The sequence below is a fragment of the Moschus berezovskii genome, chromosome 13 (assembly GCF_049115385.1).
Source record: "Moschus berezovskii isolate FMDL1 chromosome 13, NW_MosBer_1.0, whole genome shotgun sequence".
In the NCBI taxonomy this organism is placed as follows: Eukaryota; Metazoa; Chordata; class Mammalia; order Artiodactyla; family Moschidae; genus Moschus; species Moschus berezovskii.
In genome coordinates, this window is record NC_142472.1 from 74,448,628 (window position 1) to 74,473,891 (window position 25,264).

Genomic DNA, 25,264 nt, shown 5'->3' on the forward strand with positions numbered 1-25,264 from the left:
AGGCACTAATTTTTTCTCACAATGTAAGCATAACAATTTTTTTCTTTTTTGAGTGGTAAAGTCTCTGTGTTCTATCCGGCTACAGTCTTGCATACAAATCCCTTGTAAATTATTTTTCAAATTCTGAGCTTCATTAATTTAACTGAATCTGTTCCTAATTTTAATAAGTCTGCATTTCTCCCTAGTGGGAGAAATAACTTTTGGAAAGATAGAAGCCGCATTACCATACTGGCAAGAAAGGATCACGGAGAAAGACAGACATAAAAGAGAAGCACAAAATCACAAGGAAGGTTTTCCTATAAATTTATTTTCATACCAAAAAAATAACATTCAAAGGCAATGTTTTTATTGTATAGTATAAAATAACTTCCACTAAATTAAAAATGGAATTTCTTTGCTGTAAGCCAGATAATTTTTTCATTAAAAAAATTTACAATTTGCAGCACTTGTAGAAAAAAACACCTGTTTAATAATTATATAAATACTCTTGACAGAGCCCAGTAGCCCATTATGTATCTTTTTGGCAATGTCAGCTTTCTAAAGTCAATTAGCTTCTAAATTTGAAAGGCACCTGGTGGCCAACATTCTGCTTATTATTCAAGGCATCCATTTTAATTTTTTTGCACAGACTTGACAAGTCTGAAAAATCTATTAAGTTAAAAAGAATGGAGAAACATAATACAGTTGATATTAGCAAACAATATTGTTTTCCCCTTAGCTGCAAGTTTTCCCCCAGGGGATTTACAAAGTGCACCAGTTAAATATGTCTGTACATTTAAAACATTAAATATGTCAACAGCAAGACAGTTTTAAATATTTTGAATCAAATACTATAGCACAAATATAATTTACAATACTTTGCACAGGAAACATTACATCTGAAATATAACTTTAGAAATTATATAAAAATACATATATTCTTCTCTCCTCATTAGAAAAAGTATTTATTTGCAGGTTCCAGCAAGATGTAACAATTCAAAAGAATTTAACCCTTCAGATGGTCATCAGTTTGCAATTAGAAGACACCCTCTCCACTTCAACTGCATGGTGGTATATAACCAACAGATTGTAGAGCCAGAGAACTAACCAGCCCCGCCCCCATTGCCCAAAGGCAGTTTTTCTCAAAGGCAGCCATTACTGCTCCAATCTGCTTTAATTCTAAGAATTCATTACAAAATTTATGAACCATTATGTAAGAAAACCCTTAGACTTCTATACACCTTGAGCCCAACATCTCCCATTGGCTGTAAATATATTTGCTCCCTACAGAGTCAAAGGCATGGGTAAGGTCTTCTTGTACCCTGGGGTCATAGCTCTGAGTAGTTTCACATACCTATATACATCTTTCTTGGCTTGTTTTGGAAGTTTTTTATACATCATAGGAAACATGGGACAACTCTCCCCGACATGGGGCTCAATCTATATCTCGAACTTTAAAAGCCCCAAAGTACGTTGCATCTTGATCTGGATCCAGTAGTGAAGGGTTGGAGACCTCAATGCTTATTTTCTCGCCGGAACGAAGCTTAAAAAATCCTCCCACGTTTATGGAGTAAAAATGGAATTCAGAATTCCCCAACCAGTACTTGGTGCTTCCTCCTTTCATCAGAGTGTGAGAACTGGGAATTCTGATGCTGGTTTTGGTGACATATACCATCAGCTGAAGATAATTCGCACTGAGGTTTCCTGAAGTCTCGTGATGCCGAAAGCAGATGTTGGCGTACAGGTAGTAGAAGCCATCCTGGTTAACTATCAGTTTCCCGTTGCTGAAGGTCATGTTGGAGATCTTGGCCCAACCTCGGTCATGGTACCAGCAGGACAGAGTCACTTTGTGGGAACCTGCGGAAAGGAGAGGCAAGTGATTTGAAACTTACTCCTGCAGCGAGAAGCGTATCTTCACAATTCTGAGGTTGCAGAAAGGCGTACTGAGACGGTCATTGTCCCAATGGGAGAACGACCCCTCAAAATTTATTTTCCAAAAGGAGAGTACAAGTACATTAAGATGTCCCTGTGTTGCCTGCTGGGCACCCAAGAGGGGACAGAGACACAGTCTCACTTTTTCAAGGCGCCTACAACACACGAAGGATAAGCATGGCATATGTTCAGACGGGAAGCAAGGCACGGGCCCAGGTAAGAAAGGTGCGGGTGTTGCAGAGGGAATTCAAAGGAAAGAGATTACTTCCTTCCAGAAGGATCAAGAATGATTTTGTGGGGCTTGTGTGCTCAGTCGCTTCAGTCGAGTCCAACTCTTTGCAACCCCATGGACCATAGCCCTCCAGGCTCCTCTGTCCATGGGATTTTCCTGGCAAGAATACTGGAGTGGGTTGCCATTTCCACCTCTGGGGGATCTTCCCAAACCAAAGATCGAACCCGAGCCTCCTGCATTGCAGACAGATTCTTTACCACTGAGCCACCACCTATTGAGCCTAATAACCTAAAGAAGTAATAGGATTCAGCCTACAGAGCATAAAGGTTGAAGGAAGAGAATCAGCCAAAGGCAGCTGAATCAAGAAAGCAAAAAACAAGTGTAGGAAGAGAATATCCAGATTTCACATGTCCCCACGTTCTCTTTTAATTCACGGAGAGAGGTATATAGAAGGAGCCGAAAATCTGGGTCACAGCAACTTTGACTAAAAAGTCAAACTCTTAAACTATATTCTCATCAACATTGATTCTCCCCTCCTCCAACAGCCCAAACACCCCCCAAGTTCACACGAATGAAAAGCTTCCCCTAGAGAAGTTCACAGAGAAAACATCCTTGGCATCGCCCTCCCCAGGTTCACAACTTCATGCAGTCTTTTGTGAAGGCCAAAGGATGGTAAAAATGTCTTCGGAGGAACCAAAATTCTCCTTTAGCCCCTTCTCACACTTGAAACGTGACAACCAATCTTCATGCCACTGTTTTTGGAGTAGTGGAAGTTTCTAGAAGTCTCCTAAATGTGTCCAATGCTTTGAATATTTCAGGTCTTTTACGGTATTTTACTAGGTCTTTAGAAATTGTTCTTGTTGTTGCTGTTTAGTTGCTAAGTCGTGTTCAACTGCTTTATGGCCCCATGGACTGTAGCCCACCCAGTTCCTGTCCATGGGATTTTCCAGGCAATACTAGAGTGGGTTGCCATTTTCTTCTTCACTGGATCTTCCCAACTCAGGGATCAAACCCATGTATTCTGCATTGGCAGGCTGAATATTTTGCCACTGAGCCACCAGGGAAGCCCTTCTTTAAAAATTGTGACATGATAAATCCATGATAAACCCCATCAAATATTTATATTTATGTGGATACCCATTATCCAACTGGAAAAGGTCTCATCTAGTGGAGAAAAAAGTTGTTATACTGTGGAAAATCCAAAGTTTTCCACCAGAGGATTTTGTAAATACTTATGCTAAATCAAGGTTGTCATCTGCTGGAATTCCAACACGGCAAAACAGAGCTGAGGAGTCTCAGAATGGGGTTAGGAGTAGTTTCTGCAGCCAGGGAGAAGTTCTTTGCTGCCTGTCAGCCAAGAGAAATCAGTCCATGGAATTTACACTTAAAGTAGATTCCATGGATCCATAGAGCTGACAACCCTTTGGTTAGAGTGGGTCCTCGGGCGAACCCTGTAGAATCAGAACCTTTCAAGACTGGCCTGAATCCTGGGGAAACTTGAACACCTACCTCATCTTTATCTAGAACGCCTCCAGAGGTCCACTGGGCAGCTGGAATATGGTCTGGGGACCTCAACACCAGGCTCTTCCTCCACCAGGAAGAAAAAAAATGCAGGAGGATCCAAGCTACAGTAGGGCCACCCATCCTTAGGCCTCAAAGGCAAAGAAGTCAATGCTTCCAATCCCTCTGTTCAGAAATAGGGCAGGCTTCCTGAACTGCACATCTTATCCACAGGAGGGCACTAGAGTGAGTCTGAGAAGCCATCACAGGCACTGCGGCCTCCAGAACCAGCAGAAGACGCACCCTTTTTCATCCAAGGTCCTATTTCAGATCATCCCAGATGAAAGCACCCCAAATATAAATATCATTCCATGGTCCCAACTGAGTCAGAAATGAGACTCTAGGACTCTACTCATCACATTCTCATAAACACTAGCAAAGTTCCTTCTTTGGGCTTGTAAACAGCCACCTACTCCATTGACAAAGCTAATAAAACTCAAGGTTCTTATCTCAGATCAACACATGGTTACTCCCGTATTCAATCCTTTATCTAATCAATTATTGGCCTTATACTTCATCTTCCTTCCATGATGGTCCTTAACAGAGAGCAAAGGAATGTCTAAGGTGAAGTCTATCCTCTCCATGGGATGGATGAGCTAGCCTTAGACCAAGGGCTGGGAGACTTGTCTGGGAAGGCAGGGAATAATACAGAAACCTTGACCACCTGCCACTCCCATTGTTACCTCAAGCGGAAGGAGTATCCTAATTTCCTGCTTTACAGATTTACTTTTATCCTTTCCCTGATCAATTCAGTCATTCAGTAAATATTTGATTGGTGCTTCCTATGGGCATTCATTCTACCCATAATTAAGAATTATATCAAGCAGAGTACCCAAAAGGCACTTACGACTTAGAAGTGAAGAAAATAAGAAATGGGCATGCAAAATGAAAAATATAACATTTTCATCTCTGCATGTCACATAACACATGGTTGAACTTCAGTTAAAGCAACTTGCAAGTGGAAGCTGCAGAGATTAGTGGCAATCGGGTGAGTTCAGCCCAGTGACAGAGAACAGGGAGAACTTGGATCAAATGTGGATGGGCTGAGAAAAGGCAAAGTACTGTGATCGAGAGAAACTGTTCGAGCAAAGAATGGAATGCACACAGTATGCAGAGAGAAAGGAGAAAAACCATCAGTGCGAACTGGAGGGAGGGTTCATGAATAGATGCCAGTGGGAGAAAAGACAAGAAGAGCGCCCCCATCAGGTTGGAAGACCTCACACGCAAGCCTGAGCTTCTATCACTAGAGGACCTTCAGCCTTCCCAGCCTCCCCAACCCCTAGAGTCACTGCTATTAGCTATTAGAGAAGTCTCTCCAGATATTTAGCCTGAGCTCCCCCTTAAGAAAGCCATGAATCCCGACCTCACAAAATACTCCCCAATGAAAATTCAAGAAGCTTTGAAATATATCAGTATAAGGCAGATTCTGATTCCTTTCATATATGTAAATAAGTACAAATAAGTATGAAATGGCTCCTCTATCCACAGAATTCTCCAGGCCTCCTGCATTACAGGCAGATTCTTTACCATCTGAGCCACCAGGGAAGCCCATGGCTCATATGGTAAAGAATCCACCTGCAGTGTGAGAAACCAGGACTTGATCTCTGGGTTGGGAAGATCCGCTGGAAGAGGAAATGGCAACCCACTACAGAATTCTTGCTGGAGAATCCCCATGGACAGAGGACCCTGGTGGACTACAGTCCCTGGGGTTGCAAAGAGTAAGACACAACTAAACAACTAAGCACAAGTATGAAAAAGAGACCCCAAATGAACATGCAAATGTAAAGCCATTTTCTCCAAAGTATCCAATCCTGGTCCAAACTAGGAGATAAATGAACTCAAGGAGTCACTGACCAAGCCAGAAAATCAAATTCTATTTTTTAAAACAGAAGCATACACTAGTTCATTTCATTCTGTCTCAAGCTCAATAACCATCAGAAAATGTCCAGGAGTTTTGTCTTGTTTTTGGCAATGATTTGATGCTAGGTGCCTGAAGGGAGAGCTTTATAACTAAAACATGCTTGTTATTGCCAAATAGACTTTGGCACACAGTCTAATGCAATATTTATCATATGCCATTTAAAATGAGCTGAAAAGATAAATGCAGAGTACATTCATAGCACACACAGATGATGGATCAGTATTAATTTGATTGCCTCTGCTAACATGCAAAATAGATTTCCACTCAGAAAATCAGAAAAGTTCCATAAGGAACATACACAGAGAGAGAGAGAGACAGAGAAGGAGCAAATTTGTTTATGAAGCATGTATCTGGGACAGGAGAGACAGTTGAGGAAAATCTTCTGAAAATCAGAGTTGGTTGCTCACTTTCTATGTCTGTAGTCAGGCAAAACTCCTTTGTGGTCCATGCTATTAAATAGAATAGTGGCTTCAAAACTGTTTATTAAAACTTGGATTTTTTAAAAAATTAGCACTTCCCATATGGTCTTGACTCCTGGTTTTAATCCTGGTGGCCCAGGTTCAATTCCTGATATGGGAGTGGTACCATTTTAGGCTTCCCAGATGGCCCAGTGGGTAAAGAATCTGCCTGAAATGCAGGAGACTCAGGTTTAATTCCTGGGTTGGGAAGATGCCCTGGAGAAGGGAATGGTAACCCACTCCAGTATTCTTGCCTGGAGAATCCCATGGACAGAGGAGCCTGGCGGGACACAGTCCATGGGTCACAAAGAGTCAGACACGATTGAAGTGACTGAGCACAGCACAAGGAAAATTTGCCTTGAATCATTTTTTTTGGAAAAAAAGAATATAATTATTTAATTAAACTTTAAATAACAAATTACATTCACTGAGTGCTTACTCTGTGCTCATTTCCACATAAGCATGTTAGTACATGAGCTGGTTAAATCTTCATAGCTGCTGCAGGAAGTAGATACTATTACCATCCCCATGAAGAAGCTGACACAAAGGATTCGATAATACACACAAGGTCACCCAATCAGGAAGTAGTTCAGGGGGCCTCAAACCCAGGCAGTCAGACCTGAGACACCCGCTATTAAAACTGCATTCACCTACTTCTTACAGGAAAAGAGGAACGTAAGAGCACCGAGTGTGTTTCCCTCTGACAAAGCCAGCTGGCCACAAGTTACTTCTGGGATCATCTACAGAGTAAAAAGCATGGACTTTGGACTCAACTAGAGTGGAATTCAGTTTCTAAGCCTGCCACGTTGTAGCCTGGATCAGATCACTTACACTAGGTGCATCTTGGTTTCCCTATTTGCAAAATCTGAACGATAATCACTATTTTGCAGGGTTGCAGAATTAGAGATAATTAGAAGTAGAGATAATGAATACAAAGCAAAATGCTTGACACACAGTGTGTATTCAATAAACAGTAAAACTATAGTAATGTTCCATGTTAACTCTGAAGTGTAGTGAAGTCGCTCAGTCATGTCTGACTCTTTGTGACCCCATGGACTGTAGCCTACCAGGCTTCTCCGTCCATGGGATTCTCCAGGCAGGAATACTGGAGTGGGTTACCATTTCCTTCTCCAGGGGATCTTCCTGACCCAAGGATCGAACCGGGTCTCCTGCATTGGAGGCAGATGCTTTAACCTCTGAGCCACCAGGGAAGCCCATGTTAACTCTACTGTTGACTGAAACAAATTTCACAATTGTGAGAGTTGCAAGTTGAGCTTTATTGGGGGCAAATGAGGACTGCAGCCTGGGAGACAGCACCTCAGACAGCTCTGAAAACTGCTCCAAAGAGGTAGGGAGAAGGTCAATGTATATGATTTTGGTGAAGGGGGAGTTCGGTGCAATTAAGCACGTATCTTTGCAAAAGTTTTCTGTTAGTCACGAGGAGCTGAGGTCAGCGTGAAAGGATTTAGTGCTTTCCTAGATATGAGAAGATGCACGGATCGAGCTCATAAAATCAGATCCAGAAAATATCTATCTATCTAAAGACCTGTTCCGCCAGTTTTCCCAGAGCACAGAGCGCCTCATTCCTGACCTGCACCCTGAACCCCTTTCTGGGGGTGTTGAAGGCCGACAGCTGCGGCAGCACCTGCTCTATCCTTGTAGAGGCAGATTGCGAGTGCCGATGTGGAGTCGACACAGTCATAAGGTTCTCTGTAATCTTTTTTATGCTCACCTAGCCTATGTGACAGTCCCCTGGACTGCAAGGAGATCCAACCAGTCCATGCTAAAGGAGATCAGTCCTGGGTGTTCATTGGAGGGACTGATGCTGAAGCTGAAACTCCAATACTTTGGCCACCTCATGCAATGAGTTGACTCACTGGAAAAGACTCTGATGCTGGGAAGGATTGGGGGAGGGAGGAGAAGGGGACGACAGAGGATGAGATGGCTGGATGGCATCACCGACTCGGTGGACATGAGTTTGAGTGAACTCCGGGAGTTGGTGATGGACAGGGAGGCCTGGCGTGCTGTGATGCATGGGGTCGCAAAGAGTCGGACACGACTGAGCGACTGAACTGAACTGAACTGAGAAGTTATGGGCTTTCAAAATTTTGGTAACAGGCTAAGAATAGCTGAGTATTCAGTTGGGCTGACAAATAACTCTTGAAATATTTTTCAGGCTGGATGCAAATGGAACTTACCTGATGGGATGTCAGTGGCGTTAATTGTGAGATGGGCAAAGGGCTGAATTTCAGGCTTGTTCCTTCTGGCCAGATCTAACCATGAACCTTCCACCATGGCTGGAGATGAGAGAAGCCACATTAACCCAAGGAAGAGTCACTCTAGGGGTTTTCAAATATTTGTACAGGTCCATGCTTACCTTTTTCTGCTCTAATATGCTGTGATTTAACAATATGTTGCATTTCCTGCAATAAAAAGAAAAACAAATCTTATTTATACACTCACTCTTTTGATAAGGCAGCTAAGAATTTAGGACTGTTAGATATACAATAAATCAATCCTCTTTCCCTCAAAATATGCCAAAAATACATAGGTAGTAAAATTTCTTGATGTTCTAAGTAGCCATCAGGGGAAGTTCATCTCCAAAGCATCTGATGTGCTTAAAAATAGATTCCACACATACTATCTAACAGAATACTTCGGACAGTAAGAGGAAATAAAAGACAGTGTAAATTATAAAACATGGAATCACCAAACATAATTGAACATTTGTAGCAGGTACACAAACGAAGATGGAGTTAACTAGGAAAATAACAATTACCACAGAATATATGACCCTCTTAAATCTTTAGGGAGGCTCTTTTTATGTCTGTTTCATTAGTGAATTCCTGTTATAACGCTGAAGCTCAGCGCATAAGAAAGAGAAAGATGCCTGACTCCCAGTGGTTAATTTTTTATTTTAAAAGTCACAGTGTATTTAAAGTACTACATGGATGTCCAAGAGCTTTTAGATTACCAGTAATTAACTTAAAATATTGCCACAAATAGAAGTGTGGAAGCTCAAGGCAGAAACAGAAAGAGCTCAAGTACATAAAAACCATTGTTGGTTAGTCACTAAGTTGTGTCTGACTCTATGCAGTGTCATGGACTGTAGCCCCCCAGGCTCCTCTGTCCATAGGATTTCTCAGGCAAGAATATGGAGTGGGTTGCCATTCCCTTCTCCAGGGGATCTTCCCGATCCAGGGATCGAACTCACGTCTCCTGCACTGGCAGGCAGATTCTTTACCTGTATTCTCGCAATTTATCTAGAAACCCCACACAAAGAGTACAGGTAATTGCATATCTCCGTTTGAGCCCTGACAGTGAAGGGTCCAACAGGTAACTGCTGCTGCTGCTAAGTCACTTCAGTCGTGTCCGACTCTGTGTGACCCCACAGACGGAAGCCCACCAGGCTCCCCCGTCCCTGGGATTCTCCAGGCAAGAACACTGGAGTGGGTTGCCATTTCCTTCTCCAATGTGTGAAAGTGAAAAGTGAAAGTCAAGTCACTCAGTCGTGTCAGACCCTTAGCAACCCCACAGACTGCAGCCTACCAGGCTCCTCCATCCATGGGATTTTCTAGGCAAGAGTACTGGAGTGGCTTGCCATTGCCTTCTCTGACAGGTAACTGCTGCTGCTAAGTCACTTCAGTCGTGTCCGACTCTGTGTGACCCCATAGACGGAAGCCCACCAGGCTCCCCCGTCCCTGGGATTCTCCAGGCAAGAATACTGGAGTGGGTTGCCATTTCCTTCTCCAACGTGTGAAAGTGAAGTCGCTCAGTCGTGTCCGACCTTTAGCGACCCCACGGACTGCAGCCTACCAGGCTCCTCCATCCATGGGATTTTCTAGGCAAGAGTACTGGAGTGGCTTGCCATTGCCTTCTCCGGACAGGTAACTGCAGGCCCACCTAAATCAAGCCCTTAGCTCCTATTTAATAGTAAAGTGATGTGGATGAAACTTCAGGCTTTGACTTCAGGTCAAGTCCCTTCCCAGTCCCCTGGATGTACTAACATGCATATTAACAGCACCTTGATCATTGGTGGCCTCTATCACAGGTGGTTGTGAAGATTCAATGCGTTCATACATGTAGGCACTGAGCAAAAGGTCTGGTAAAGCCACACGTGTAAATACTACTAGAGGGACTTGCCTGGTGGTTCGGTGGTTAAGAATCTGCCTTGCAATGCAGGGGACACAGGTTCAATCCCTAGTTGGGGAAGTAAGATCCCACGTGCTGAGAGGCAACTAAGCCCTATGCAGCCTGTTGCCACAAGGAAAGATCCTGCATGACACGATGAGTAAGACCCAATGCAGACAACAAATAGATAGATATTTTAAAAATAAACAATTAGTAATATTAACACTAGAAACACTCTGGAGAGAAGCCAGATTTCTTTGTCATTGGGGTGATGATCCATGCTAACTACCCCACCCTCCACAATGTTTAAAAGATGGGCCAGAGAGCTCAAGTTCTTTGGGTGTCTGGAGACAAGGGCTTTGAGACAGGTGAAGGTTGGGTAGATAGAGGCAGAAACACAGTTTCAACTGCTAGCAGTTAGAAGTGATAAAATTACACTGATTCTTCTGTCTTCCTTCAGGACCCCCAAGAGAGAAGAGAATCTATGCTACATTTTTTTTCTATTTTTTTTTTTTAACTGGAGGATAATTGCTTTACAGTAGTGTGTTGGCTCTGCCACACATCAACATGAATCAGCCACAGGCACACACAGGCCCCTCCCTCCTGAACACCCCTCCCTCCTCCCTGCCCATCGCACCCCTCTAGGTCAGCACAGAGCACTGGGTGGAGCTCCCTGTGTCAAACAGCACGTTCCCACTTGCGATCTATTTTACATGTGGTCATGTATCTGTTTCCGTGCTATGCTCTCAATCTGTCCCACTCCCTTCTTTCCCTGAGAGAAAGATAAATATCACATATTAATGCATGCATGTGGGATCTAGAAATACGGTGCTGATAAACCTGTTTGCAGGGCAGCAAAGGAGATGCAGGCATGGAGAATCTTATTTTTAAAGATCCTTGAAGGACACAGCAGGGCTGTCTTCAGTTACCTGCTCTAATGGCCTAAAGAAGTTACACACAGTGTGACTAACTTTCTTGTTTTGCTCATTGGGATCTTTTTTTAAAAATTTCATTGACATATGGCTGCTCTATGCTGTTGCATTAATTTCTCTTGTACGGCAAAATGAACACATATCCATATATCCCTTCCCTTTTGGACGTCCTTCCCCTTCAGGTCACCACAGAGCATTAAGTGGAGTCCCCTGTGCTGTACAGTAGGTTCTCATTGGTTATTTTATACACAGTGTTGACAGTGTGTATATGTCAGTCCCAGTCTCCCAATTCCTCCCATCTTCCCCTTTCCCCTTTGGTATCCATAGATTTGTTCTCTGACTTTTAGTTGAAACTTTTCAGCCTCATCCAGGACTACCTCCTGCGCTTATTGCTCAGGGCACTGCCTGGCACAGTTCTGGGACAAATGGTGGCTGGTCCTTTGGGCTTGTGCAGTGGTTCTCACCAGGCCCCTTCCCTCTCCACACTCCATCCAAGATTTATTTCTCTCCCCTGCTGACTGCCCATCCCTCGACTCTCTTCTCATGATCTCTGGGTTCCCAATGGGACCCTGACTTCTGGAATTTCCTAGTCTTCCCTGCAATCTCAACAAAGATTTATATATGCACAACCTACCTAATTTACAGTGCGTGTGTATTTATGCATTTATATATACACAATGATACACTGTATACATCTCTCACAAATGTGCAATATATTGCATATATAATGTATCTTTATTCATTATATATTTATAAATACAAAATGAAGATACATATTGCGTTGGCCAAAAGGTTTGTTCAGATTTTTTTCTGTACCATCTTACGGATGAACCTTTTGGCCAACCCAATATATGAAATGTTTACTATACAGTGTATATAGCTTTATATATTTATGATAAAATATATCTTTATACATTGTGTATCTCCTTATCTATTTATATAGGTGTCTGTAATGTATCTTCATCTGATTACTACCTCTGAGAAGACTGGGACAGGAGTTGGAACCTGGATGACAGGAGTTCAGAGACTTCAAGCTGCGTCTCATTTTCCCTCTAGCCCTGATGGACCTCATCATCCATCAGAAGGAAGAGGGGTGAACGGGATTCAGGACGGCGGAATAGAAGGACGCGCACTCATCTCCTGCCGGAGTCCCAAAATCACAACCAGCTGTTGAGAAGGAAGTGGTTGAGGGAAGAAGGAAGCAGCTCCCAGTGTGACACCAGCCTGAGAACACCTGCTGGGTGCTTTCCTATTGAGAAGAGCACATGTGTTCTTGAGAAAGACAAGGAAAGAACCGTTGTGCTAGCTCCGCAGTTCTCAGCCTTGAACGTGAAGCCTGACTCCCCAGGGGTGGAGTCTGAGAATGCGCATTTCTCGCAGGTGAGCTGGCATGGCTGACCTGGGGCCTCCATTTGACAAGAGCAATCCCATTCCCATCCTCAGAGATTTCAGAGATGCGCACCTCTGAGAGTTTCTCAAAGCTTGAGACCAGGCCAGAGAAGCAGCAGACAAAAGTCACTGATTAAGTGGGCAGGGAAAGTTTGTTCTCTCCCACCTGGGAATGAACTTCTGTCCATTTAATCAACAGCTGCTAGGTCAGTGCTGTCACAGAATCTCTTTATTACAAGAAAATGCAATAACCAGAGCCATTTCAATGTCTGCTTTAAAAAAAAAAAAGTGTCATGACCCAGGATGAATTAAAACTCAAGCTAAAGACCCAGGAGGTAATGCTGCTTTCATGTTATACAATTTTGGGTATCCAAGAACTGCAGTTTCTTCTCAAAAACCATCCACGTGAAAAGCAAAGTACAAAAAATGTAGACACAATGTCTGTTCTTGTATTCTTACCCCACCTCCAATCTTTTGAACTTTAAGATCATTCTTATTTATGTGTACACATATTAACCATGAACATAACAAAAAGACTACAGTTTGAGGTGCCCTGGCCCAACTCCAGCCAGTCTAACTCGGTTAGTCTGATATTGACTTGCTAGTTTTTTACAATAATCTCCCCAGCTGATTCTAATATGTAGCAGGCGTAGAGAAACATCACTATCTGAGCATTTCCGTGAATGGTGGTTTGGTGAGAACTCTCTTAAGTCATTTATTGTATTCTCGCAATTTATCTAGGAAATCCCACAGACAGAGGAGCCTGCTGGGCTACCGTCCATGGAGTCACAAAGAGTCGGACATGACCGAGCACGCACATGCTCCTCTTTAGAAGACTATACTCCAGGAGGCCGGCAGGAAAGTATCAGTGGCCTGTGATGGAGTTCTGGACACACTGCCCCCCAAATACAGTGATTTAGCAAATGGAATGTTTTAAACCATATGATTTTGAGAAATGGCAGATGCAGGAAGAACTACGTGGCCTCCCTCTTCTCCCTTGAAGCAGGTCAGAGACCCTCAGGTGAGAGGTACCGACCCCTCTGGAAGAAAGGAGCATCTTTATCTCTTAAGATGGGAGGACACCCAGGGGAAACTGAAGGAGGATGGACACATGTGTATGTCTGCTTGAGTCACTTTGCCGTCGATCTGAAACTATCACAACATTGTCAATCGGCTCTGCGTGCAAACCTGCTAAGTTGCTTCGGTCAGGTCTGACTTTCTGCAACCCCATGGACTGTAGCCCACAGGCTCCGTTGTCCAGGGGCTTCTACAGCAAGAACACTGGAGTGGGTTGCCATGCCCTCCTCACTAATCAACAACTATATGCCAAAATAAAATAAAAAGTTTAAAAAAAAAGGTCACACAATTTTCGTATAAAGGAACAAAGAGTATGGGGGTAACAAATATTGGAAAAATCATATTACAGAGCTGTGTCAGAGGTTGATTAATAAAAACATTATCTTATTTTTTTCTATTTGGCAGAAAAAGTGATTGCTGCAAGATCTAGCTTAAATATGAAAAAATAAATGAAGGAACAGGCCTTGCTAAGCTTCCCCCAGTGGACCCGCCTTCACTCAGACCCTGTCCTGTTCCTTTTTTTTTCTCCTCTCCACTCTTCATCAGACTGAGTATAAAAACCCCTCAGCTTAACTATTCCTGTGGGTCTTCATTTCCTTATGAAGGCTCCTGTGTCGCATAAAACTTACATTAAATAAATTGGGATGGCTCCTCTTATTAACTTATCTTTTGTCAGTCTAATTTATAGGAATGCCCCCCAACTGGTGAATCTAAGTGGGGAGAGGGAAAAGTCTTTTTTTTTCCCCTCTCTACTCCTGTCAAGAAATCCTTGGAGGGTGGTTCCCTCCTGGAAATAGTAATTCTGAAAGGAGGCCCACCTTGACCAGGGAATCTGACAAAAAGGAACCTCAGTATCAGGAAATATGGTTTCAGAATTCCTGGGATGGAGGAAGGCAGTCTTCAGAGAACCTGCCCAGATGAGTTCAGAGCTTGCCTGTGGGGCGGTGGAGCCCCCAGACTCAGCCAGGCGGGCCCCGGGCGTGGGGGCCTCGCACCTCCAATAGTGACTCCATCAAGGCCCCGCCAGCCACAGAGCAGGGCCACCCTGGTCAGTTTTCTCAAAGCTCAGATACTTGACTATGCGCGTACCATGCAGTTCTCTCTTGAATGGCCTCCTAATATTCTTAATTTTCAAGACTATAGGAGACTCTTCTGAAGGAGTACAATTCTATTTATTTCCCAAGCTTTGCATTTACATTTATTTTCATCCACAGCCGTCCTCTCCTTTTGTCACATTAATTAGAGTGTTTTAAAATTCGCGGAGTTCTTTAGTCCTAAATCTTATCATTCCGACACTGCTTCTGGTTTCTCTGAATTCAGAAAGATCTGATCTGTCTAATTTGGGGAAGACACTGCAAAGAACATCCAAACTCCTTTCCTCTGAACGAATTATGCACATGAAAGAGATCTTTTAAAGAATGTTATATGGGTTTCATCTTATTTTAAACCCAGCTGTAAATTTTTTTTTAAGGTTAACTCCCTGGATACACATTGAGAAGTGGAATAGTTCCTGCTGGATTAGTAAACAAGGATGTTCACAGTCACAGGCGATCGCAGCCACCGCCGCTGGTGAGCAGATGAGCCTCAAGGGAGCTCAGGAAGGAAAGAACACCTGCCGTCTAGCAGCCACCAGACAGCAGCCACGCCCTGCGGTGAGAAAGTCAGGATGGGAAAACAGGAGCGTGGCCCCAGAGAGCTGACAGGGTGAAAAGTGAAAGCTCTCAATTGTGTTCCACTCTTTGCGACCCCATGGACAATAGCCCACCAGGCTGCTCTGTCCATGGAATTCTCCAGGTAAGAATCCTGGAGTGGGTACCATTCTCTTCTCCAGGGGATCTTCCAGAACTAGGGGTTGAAACTGAGTCTCCTGCACTGCAGGCAGATTCTTTAGCATCTGAGCCACCAGGGAAACCTCACAGCCGAAGGGCATATCAAGGGAATGATCTGAGTGAGCCCAGACTCTTGCATCTTCCCTTACACAGGAAAGCGCTAAATGCCTTAACTTCAGTTACCCGTCTCCTTTAATTAGCATTAATTTTTTCACGTTCAGACTCCCTGCCCTTTGTCACAAAGCTTCTGTATAACCTGGCTCCTCCTTTCACCTCCTCTGGGCAGCTCTCTCACGGTCATGTGAGATGCTGTCTCCAGGCTTGAGGTCCTAGAAATGCCCACTGAATAAAACATAATTCCCAACTTCTAGGTTGTGAATAGTTTTTAAGTTGACACACACAATACAATCATATGTTGTCTCCCTCCTGTCATCCAGAATGCCCACAGCTATGCATAAAGAAGTGCAGAGAGTTTTGACACACCTCCCAGCAAACAGCCTCCAGCAGAAGCCAGAAACAGTCTCCAGGGTGAGAAAGCTGGGCAGACTGCCCTCTCTGCTATCTTCCGTCGGCCAAGAACTCCTAAGGAGAACCACCGTCCTGTTCCCAGGAACATCGGCGATCTGCCTTCTCAGAAGAGAGCATGTTTAGCGTCTGCCACATTCAAGGACAAAGAGAACTACCCCCTGGCTTCCAAAACCTACTCAGGACCAGTAGGATCCTTACCTGTAAGTTCCTAGGAAAATCCCATGCATGAATGAACTTATTTATGGTCACACCATAACAAGCAGGCTTTTCAGCTAATCTATGGATTTTTAAATAAGCATAATTTGCGCCTAAATAGTGAGAGCTTCATTTAACCCTTCAAAACAGGACAAAAAAGAAAAACCGAACTACTGGTAGACAGCCAAAGAAATCACTGCCAATTCAAGGATAAAAGAAATCCTCTGACATGCTGCCACCTAGTGGAAACTGTCTAACATTGACAAGCCAGACTTCCAGGTTTGAAACTGCCTTCTGACCCAACTCCACAAAGTTCCAAAAACAATAGATGATGAGGAAATTACAAAACATTTTGAAAAGCTTCTCCTTGTGGTATTTTCCTACTTAGACTGCACTGACTTTTTCATCTTTGCCGTCACAGTACATTTGAACAGACAAGAAAACAACCGGTATGATTTTTCCTTTTTAATTTCCACTTTTTATTTCACTCATAGAAAAATGTTGGGATTTCACAATTTCTCCTTCACAAAAGAGAGTACACAAGAGATCAACAGGATTGTGTAACTGTGGTCTCTAGGATGGCTTCTCTTCAACTTCCGCCTTCATTCAACATCTAAGTACAATTCCCGGGAGTGTGATGGGGAGACTGTTCTGCCAGGCGCCCTTGAACATCTTACAATAGTTTTGGATCACTTTGCCAAAGAGAATTGGGGGAGGGACATCCCAGAACTGGCTCAATCTTGATATATCAGATCCACTTAGGAGAGATCGTACTCCATAAGAATAAATATAAACACCTGTCAGTACTTTCAACTCCTTTCGAGCAGTCATGGGAATTTTGCTCCAGGTTATTTAAACATTGACAGCAAATGCTTAAACCAGCCTCTGCAAACTCAGCTGGATAACCGCCTCCAACAAGACTTTGAGAGCCTTCCAATTCAAGAGTGAACGTTATTAATTTGGTCTTATAAAATCATATGGATCAACAGATACAAATCTTCACTGAGGGTACTCCTAACTGTAAAGATAACTCTGAAAAAAGTCGAGTTGCTGGGGTCTGGTCTCATCAGACCGAAGAGCCCACCTGTGCATTGTGATGTGACTTGTGCCATCCATGCGGTACCTGTCAGTCAGAGCGCAGGAGGAGCAATTTGTCTAGCCAGATGCTTCTGGGAGCCACTGACACCAGCTCCTAGCTGGGGTCTCAGGTGGCTGCCTCCCTCTGCAATCCCAGAGGCAGCTGCAGGGACATCTGGCTGGTTGAACAAGGATTTAACACCCCGTTTGCCAGATATAATACAGGGTTCATACACTTGTTAACATATGTAATGCATTCATTTTAACATCTTAATGATACCCTTCCTGTAATTCTTCTCCAACCTAGTTACGAGAATAGTGTATTCATCAGCCAAGTTAGCACATGAATGCCACATGCGGGTTGTTTCTGAAAATGAATAGCCAGTTTCCTATTCCTGCAGAGAAATCCTGCAGGCTGCCACCTTGTAAAGAGCTCAGAAATCCATCCTCATCCCTCCAGCCAGAGGACCACTGCCTTCCTTCAAGCTGTCGTCATTTCTCATTGCTGCTGCTGCTGCTAAGTCGCTTCAGTCGTGTCCGACTCTGTGCGACCCCATAGATGGCAGCCCACCAGGCTCCCCCATCCCTGGGATTCTCCAGGCAGGAACACTGGAGTGGGTTGTCATTTCCTTCTCCAATGCATGAAAGTGAAAAGTGAAAGTGAAGTCGCTCAGTCATGTCCGACTCTTAGCGACCCCATGGACTGCAGCCTACCAAGCTCCTCCGCCCATGGGATTTTCCAGGCAAGAGTACTGGAGTGGGGTACCATTGCCTTCTCTGGGGTTACAATAATAGCCTCCTATCCCCTCTCCTGGGCTCCTGCCTTCCTCAAACCAGCCCATTGCTGCTAGAGCGAGCATCAGAAAGTCCAAAAGGGAGCAAGGCCCGTATCTTCTATTTTTTAATTTTTCTAAATTTTATTGAAATATAGTTTATTTACAATGTTGTGTTAGTTTCAGGTGTGCAGCAAAATGATTCAGATGCTATATGTCTATACACAGATATATATGTGTGTGTTTAGTCGCTAAGTCCCACCCTACACTTTGCGACCCCAGGTTTCCCTGTCCTTCACCATCTCCCGGAGTTTGCTCAAACTCATGTCCATTGAGTCAGTGATGCCATCCCACCATCTCATCCTCTGCTGCCCCCTTCTCCTCTTGCCTTCAACCTTTCCCAGCATCAGGGTCTTTTCCAATGAGTTGGCTCTTTGCATCAGGTGTGGATCAACTTTCTCAGATTCTTTTCCATTACAGGTTATTACAAGATACTGAGTAACGTTCCCCGTGCTACACAGTTGGTCCTTGCTGGTCATCTGTTTTATATATAGTAGTGTGACTATGTTAATCCCAAGTCTTTCCTGGTTGGTAACTGTGGTGACCCAAGGACAAAACAGCAGATAAAACTAAGGAGGGTCCTAGAATGCAGGAATGGAAAAACTGGACCCTCATCATCCTTCCCTCCCCGGTGTTGTAACTTATTCATGGATTTCAGGTCCTCCTGAGCTGTATAACCTGTCTCCCCTCCTACCCACAGGGAGAAGACATTTGCCTTACTCTTCCTCCAACACAGTATACACGCCTCATCCAATCAGCAAATGACCCGCAAGACCCCTACCCCGCTCCTTCTATCCCGGGTATGAAAGTGGACTAAGGAGCCCTGTTCAATGTCGGTTCTCCCTTGAGCTGGCCCGCTGTTCTAATAGCGTCTGCCACTCTAATAAGCTTTATGTCCCTCTCATTCTGCCTCATGCCTGGAAACTCTTTTCCAACCCCCGCCCGGACCATGACAGTAACCGGAAGTTAGTTTCCTATGTCTGTGAGTCTATTTCTGTTTTGCAAATAAATTCATTTGCATCTTTTTTTTAGATTCCACATATAAGCAGTATCATATGGTATTTGTCTCCCTCTGACATTTCATTTAGTATGATAATCTCTGGGTCCCTCTATCCATGTTGCTGCAAATGGCATTATTTCATTCTTTTTATGGCCAATTAATATTATGACCAAATCATATATATTGCCCAATTATATGCAAATATATATATGGACAACTAATATAAATATTAATATTTATGGCCAAAGTAATATTCCGCTGTGTATATGCACCACATTTTCAACCGTTCCTCTATTGATGAAGTCCCTTCTCTTCTGAAAACCCTCCAGGGGCTGCCTGCAGACGTCAGGAACAAGTCTAATTCCTAACCTGGGCTTAGGAGGCCGCGCATGACTGGGCTGGTTACCAACCCAGGCTCTCCTGCCATTCCTCCCCCGCACACCCAAAGCCCATCGCCCTTAAGAACACTCTGGGCGTTCAAGCCACATGGCACCACTTCAGAGTCATCTCCTTCTGCAGGTCTCCTGCGCTTCCATCCACGCAGACTTGGCATGCAGCCCCTCCCCGGGAGAGAGATCTTACTGTCTTATCGATAGCTCATCTTTAGTTGCAAAGATTTTATTTCCATGGCATTCTTGGCTCACAAAGCACAGAAAGAGTAACTACCAGATGCTATGGAACAACGAAAGAGACAGGATTGGGATTTTTTAGGCTGAGCTACCTGGCATGTGGGCTCTAGTTTCCTGATGAGGGATTGAACCCACGCCCCCCACACTGACAGTGCAGAGTCTTACCACTGGACTGCCAGGGAAGTCCAAGAGACAAGGTTAGCGTTGATTTAGAATCGATGTCTCAGCCCCTCTTTGTCCCTCCGCTAATGCTTGCTTGGAATTTCTAATCCACAGGATGTCGCGGGACACTTTGTATGCACCTGGATGGAGCCGGAGACCTCCTGGCTTGTTGTGAAGAGTCGATGGTTACCACTCTGAAAACGCCTCAAGGCAAAGTACTTTAAGGGCAGGAGCCATTAAGGGGTTCCCTGAAGCTGGGAAAGATTGAAGGCAAAATAAGAGGGCGGCAGAGGATGCTATGGTTGGATGGCATCGCCGACTCAACGGACGCGAATTCGAGCAAACCCCGGGAGATGGTGAGGGACCGCGAGGCCTGGCGTGCTGCCGTCCACGGGGTCACAGAGTCAGACACGACTTGGGTAACTGCACGCCGCCACCGAAACATCTGTTATTCAGGCAGAGTGGAGTCCGTGCTTCCCGGCCGAGAGCCCCCAGGGTACTGGGTTCCAGGACTGGAGAGGGCCGGAGCACTGGGAAGGGGGAGGGGGAGGGGGAGGGGGAAGGGAAGCCCCACCCACCCCAGGTGAGGGGAGGGGTGGGGAGGGGAGGGGTCCAGGGCCCGGCACGTGTCTGGGTGGGGCGGGGGGGGGGCAGGAGATAGGACAGACGCCCCACTAACACTGAAGGTAGTAAGAGCCATCTCAGATCTGAATTTGTAATTTTACCCTTTGTTCCCTAAAATTCTTTATTTTTAACCAAACACTATTGCTTTAAAAAATTCTCTCTCCTAGACGGTTGGGGTGAGGGGGTGGGAGGGAGGCTCAATGGGGAAGGGATGTTAGGTGCACAGGTAACTGATTCACTTTGCAGTACAGCAGAAACTAACATGACATCATAAAGCAATTGTTCAGTTGCCCAATCGTGTCCAGCTCTGAGACCCCATGGACTGCAGCACGCCAGGCCTCCCTGTCCCTCACCATCTCCTGAAGCTTGCCCAAGTTCATGTCCATTGAGTCAGTGATGCCATCCAGCCATCTCGTCCTCGGACACCCTCTTCTTCTGCCCTCAACCTTTCCCAGCATCAGGGGCTTTTCCAATGAGTTGTCTGTTGACATAAGAGGACCAAAATACTGGAGTTTCAGCCTCAGCATCAGTCCTTCCAACTATAAAGCAACTATCCTCCAGTTAAAAAAAAAAATCCCTCAAAGCCAAACAGGGGTTCTACCTCCCTGCTCTCACGCACCCCATTCTGAATCTCCTCATCTCTGTCTCCTCATTGAATAATCCACCCCAGCCATGACCATCCCTGGAAATTCTCAGGGAAGAGCTTTACCAAGATGTGGAGCAGTCTCCTCCTCCCTCAGTTGGCGAGCGGGGGCTCATTTCTCCCAGAAGAGGCTGCTGATTGGAAAAGACATGTCTTTGCACACAGATAATGGACTCTACCCACCGAAGGGTTGAAGAATACAGTGCCCTTGTTTTCCTAAAGCAGAGTGATGCCTTCCTGACCGGGCAATGGCTATACTGGGAATAGAAAATTAGTTTTTATTGTTTAACCTTCATGGTTTAAATGAGGAAGTTTCTGCTACAGTTAAAGGTCCCCTCGAGTTTTCATAAAGTAGCCTTATGACAGCAATATTAGTCTTCATAAAGAGCTCCATTTTAAAATGTTTTGCACTCGGGTACTTGTTACAAAGTTTCATCTAAGGGCTTAGCCGACTAACTGCAGTGGAGCGTCTTGGCCTAACAGTGCTATTTACTGCATCTCTGCTCTCTTTTGCCACTTTTATTTTTTTGATTAATTAATTCATCATTTATTTCTGGCCATGCTGGGCCTTTGTTGCTGAGCACAGACTTCCCCAGCTGCGGCGAGCAGGGGCTGCTCTTCATTGCGGTGCGAGGGCTTCTGACCGCAGTGGCCTCTCTTGTTGCAGAGCACGGGCTCTCGGCACACGGGCTCCAGTGGCCGTGCCTCCTGGGCTCTAGACCACAGGTTTGATAGTTGCAGCGCATGGCTTAGTTGCCCCATGGCATGCGGAATCTTCCAGGATCAGGGATTGAACCTCTGTCCCTGGCATCGGCAGGTGGACTCTCAAGCACTGGACCACCAGAGAAGTCCTCTTTTGCCACTTTTCAACACAATCATGCCACCGCACACTGGCAGAGTTTCTGACATCCACAAAGCCTCATCCCCACCCCCCGCCCCCCCCCTTCCCGAAGAAGGTTATGTGCATAGTCTCTCCCCACAGTACCTCTGACTGCTAGGAATGGAGCTCGAAGTGGGGCAGAGGTACCAGGCCAGCCACTGTGGACCAGCGAGGCCAGGGAGAGAGGGGGAGGTTGGCCTTGAGGGTTCTCCAGCCTCACAGGCCCTGTCATGTTCATGCCTTAAAAAGCCACGCTTGGGAACACCCTCCAGCCCTTAAGGAGAATCTTCCTGGCACTGATAATGTGGCCAGCTTCTGGCAATATTAAACCATCAGCTGCTTGATGACAACAAGAGCAGGGCTGAGCACAGATCACTGATAAATTTATTAGGCTGGTTCTTTAAACATTCCTTGAGCACCAATTTCACGCCTGCCACTGGGTAGAGAAACAAAACATCACGGAGTCTCTGCCCTTGGAAAGCTCGCATTTGGGTGTGTCAGGCCAGCACCAGGCCCCTGGCATCGATGCTATGCTGGGGTGAATACAAGAAGCCCTGGGTGTGCACCACAAGGTTCCTGACCCCAAAGGTGGGCAGACAGGCATCACTGGGGGCTTCCCTGGTGGCTCAGGTGGTAAAGAATCCGCCTGTCAGTGCAGGAGACCCAGGTTTGATTCCTGGATGGGGAAGATCCCTCAGAGAAGGAAATGGCAACCCACTCCAGTATTCTTGTCTGGAGAATCCCATGGACAGAGGAGCCTGGTGGGTCACAGTCCACGGGGGTCAAAAAGAGTCGGCCATGAGTGAGTGACTAACACTTTCACCTTTGTGTGTGAAGAAATGGCTGAGCTAAATTTTGAAAGACAAATAAAAACTGTGCACAAAGAGAAGCCTGGAATGGCACAGGCGGAACATGCAGAAAGACCTCTAATTCATCCGTCCGTCCGTCCGTCCATTCCACAGAGCTCGCCAATGGCTGCAAGGGCCAGGTGTCCTGCAGGAGGCCAAACATCCTCTCTGCCCTCACTGTGCTTGCAGTCACCGCAGGGAGCTAGGAAGTGGCGGGTGGGGAAGGGCACAGCCAGGTTCAGTTCAGTTCAGTTCAGTTCAGTCGCTCAGTCGTGTCCGACTCTCCGCGACCCCAGGTTAGGGAACTTCTAACCGTTTACTGAGGGGACGCTGCTGAGCACGGCCGAGGAGGGCGAGGAGATGGAGCCAGGGGATAATGAGGCTGGGGAGGCGGAGGTTGGAGGGAGGGTCCCAGAACACAAAGGACTTGGCGTTCCATTTTCAGCAGCTCAGACTATCCTGAGAACTGCAAGGGCCCACTGAGGATGTTCGTAAGCAGGAAGTCAGTGACGTGTTCCAATCAGCATCTGAGAAACCGCTGAGCTGTAGAGAGGGTGGCTGGAGGCAGTGTGAGTGGGGCAGTGGTCCAGGTAAGCAGTGATGATGGGGATGCTGAGCCTGTACTGAGGGGCCAGCGGTCGTGACACAGCACAGAGAGAAGTGCTTGAAAGCTTAGGAAGGAGGCAGAACCCACAAGGCGAGGGTGAGGTACAAAAGTCAGAGGAAGCCTGCAAGACCATCTTCTGGCTTCAGGTTTGGGGTGATGGAGGGGACGGCTCTGTCGCTCACCACGAAAGGGGAGATCAGATGAGAAGCAGATATATGCATGGAGGAGAGAAGATTCTGAGTTCATCAAGTTTCTGATGAATATGAGCTTTACAGTTTCTAATTATCATGATTATCTTTACTGCTGCTTCTGCTATAATACCGCCGCCATCACCCCTACCTTCACCAATCCCACCACCATCACCCCTACCATGACCAATCCCACCACCATCACCCCTACCTTCACCAATCCCACCACCATCACCCCTACCTTCACCAATCTCACCACCATCACCCCTACCTTCACCAATCCCACCACCATCACCCCTACCTTCACCAATCCCACCACCATCACCCCTACCTTCACCAATCCCACCACCATCACCCCTACCTTCACCAATCCCACCACCATCACCCCTACCTTCACCAATCCCACCACCATCACCCCTACCTTCACCAATCCCACCACCATCACCCCTACCATGACCAATCCCACCACCATCACCCCTACCTTCGCCAATCCCACCACCATCACCCCTACCTTCGCCAATCCCACCACCATCACCCCTACCTTCGCCAATCCCACCACCATCACCCCTACCTTCGCCAATCCCACCACCATCACCCCTACCTTCGCCAATCCCACCACCATCACCCCTACCTTCGCCAATCCCACCACCATCACCCCTACCTTTGCCAATCCCACCACCATCACCCCTATCTTCGCCAATCCCACCACCATCACCACCACCACCACCACCCTGTGCTCTCAAAGAGCAAAACCTGAGAACTGAGGGAGCACCCTAGTGATACAGACGCTATGTGAGGATGGACCTCTCAGACCATGAATCTTGAAAAGTTCAAACAAACATTTGCTGCCTGGTCATCACAGATATGGGCTTCCCATGTAGTGCAGTGGTCAAGAATCTACCTGCCAACGCAGGAGCTGCAGGAAACCTGGGTTTGATCCCTGGGTCGGGAAGATCACCAGAGGCGGTTATGAGAACCCTGAAAAATCCCGTGGACAGAGGAGCGTGGCGCGCTCCAGTCCATGGGGTCGCAGAGAGTCAAACAGGACTGAGCGACTGAGCACAGTGCAGCACCCCTCTCAGATATGGAGCGTCCTGTGCAACTTCCAAGATCTGTCTTCTCTGTACCGCACAGGCTGAACCCTGCTTCTCAAATATAGTCAAGTCATTCACCAGTGGCTTCCCTGTCCCCCAGTGGCTCTCACCTCTTCCTAAGATGCTTGGTGGTGGTTTAGTCACTAAGTCATGCCCAACTCTTGTGACCCCATAGACTGCAGCCCGCCAGGCTCTTCTGTCCATGGGATTCTCCAGGAAAGAATACTGGAGTGGGTTGCCATGACCTCCTCCATAAGATGCTTAGAACACCTCCTTGGTCAGTATTTACCCTGAAGCCTTCCTGAAGATAGACCAGCCCTTCTAAGAAAGATTTCCCAAATCTTCCCAGTCTACTCCTGAACCACCAAATCAGAATCTTTGTAACAGATCTGGGAGCCTTTCATTTCTGTTTTAAACAAGCTCCCCAAGTGATTTTTAAGATCAAGCCAGGTTTTGGAAATGCTTCTCAAGGGCACATCATTCTCTCCAGCTCTGCAGGCTGGCCCTCTCCTAGGA

At 45.8% G+C, this 25,264-nt stretch overlaps 1 protein-coding gene across 1 annotated transcript in view; it reads right to left on the bottom strand.

The window, feature by feature from the left end:
- Positions 1-287: 287 nt before the first annotated feature.
- Positions 288-25,264, bottom strand: part of TNFSF11 (TNF superfamily member 11) — a 42,730-nt gene continuing 17,753 nt past the window's right edge. Inside the window, exons 3-5 of the mRNA XM_055426813.2 lie at positions 8,460-8,505; positions 8,281-8,379; positions 288-1,836 (exon numbers count right to left, since the gene is read on the bottom strand). Coding sequence (XP_055282788.2) covers positions 1,415-1,836; positions 8,281-8,379; positions 8,460-8,505 — 567 coding nt within the window. The 3' untranslated portion in view covers positions 288-1,414. The remainder of the gene's footprint in view (positions 1,837-8,280; positions 8,380-8,459; positions 8,506-25,264) is intronic.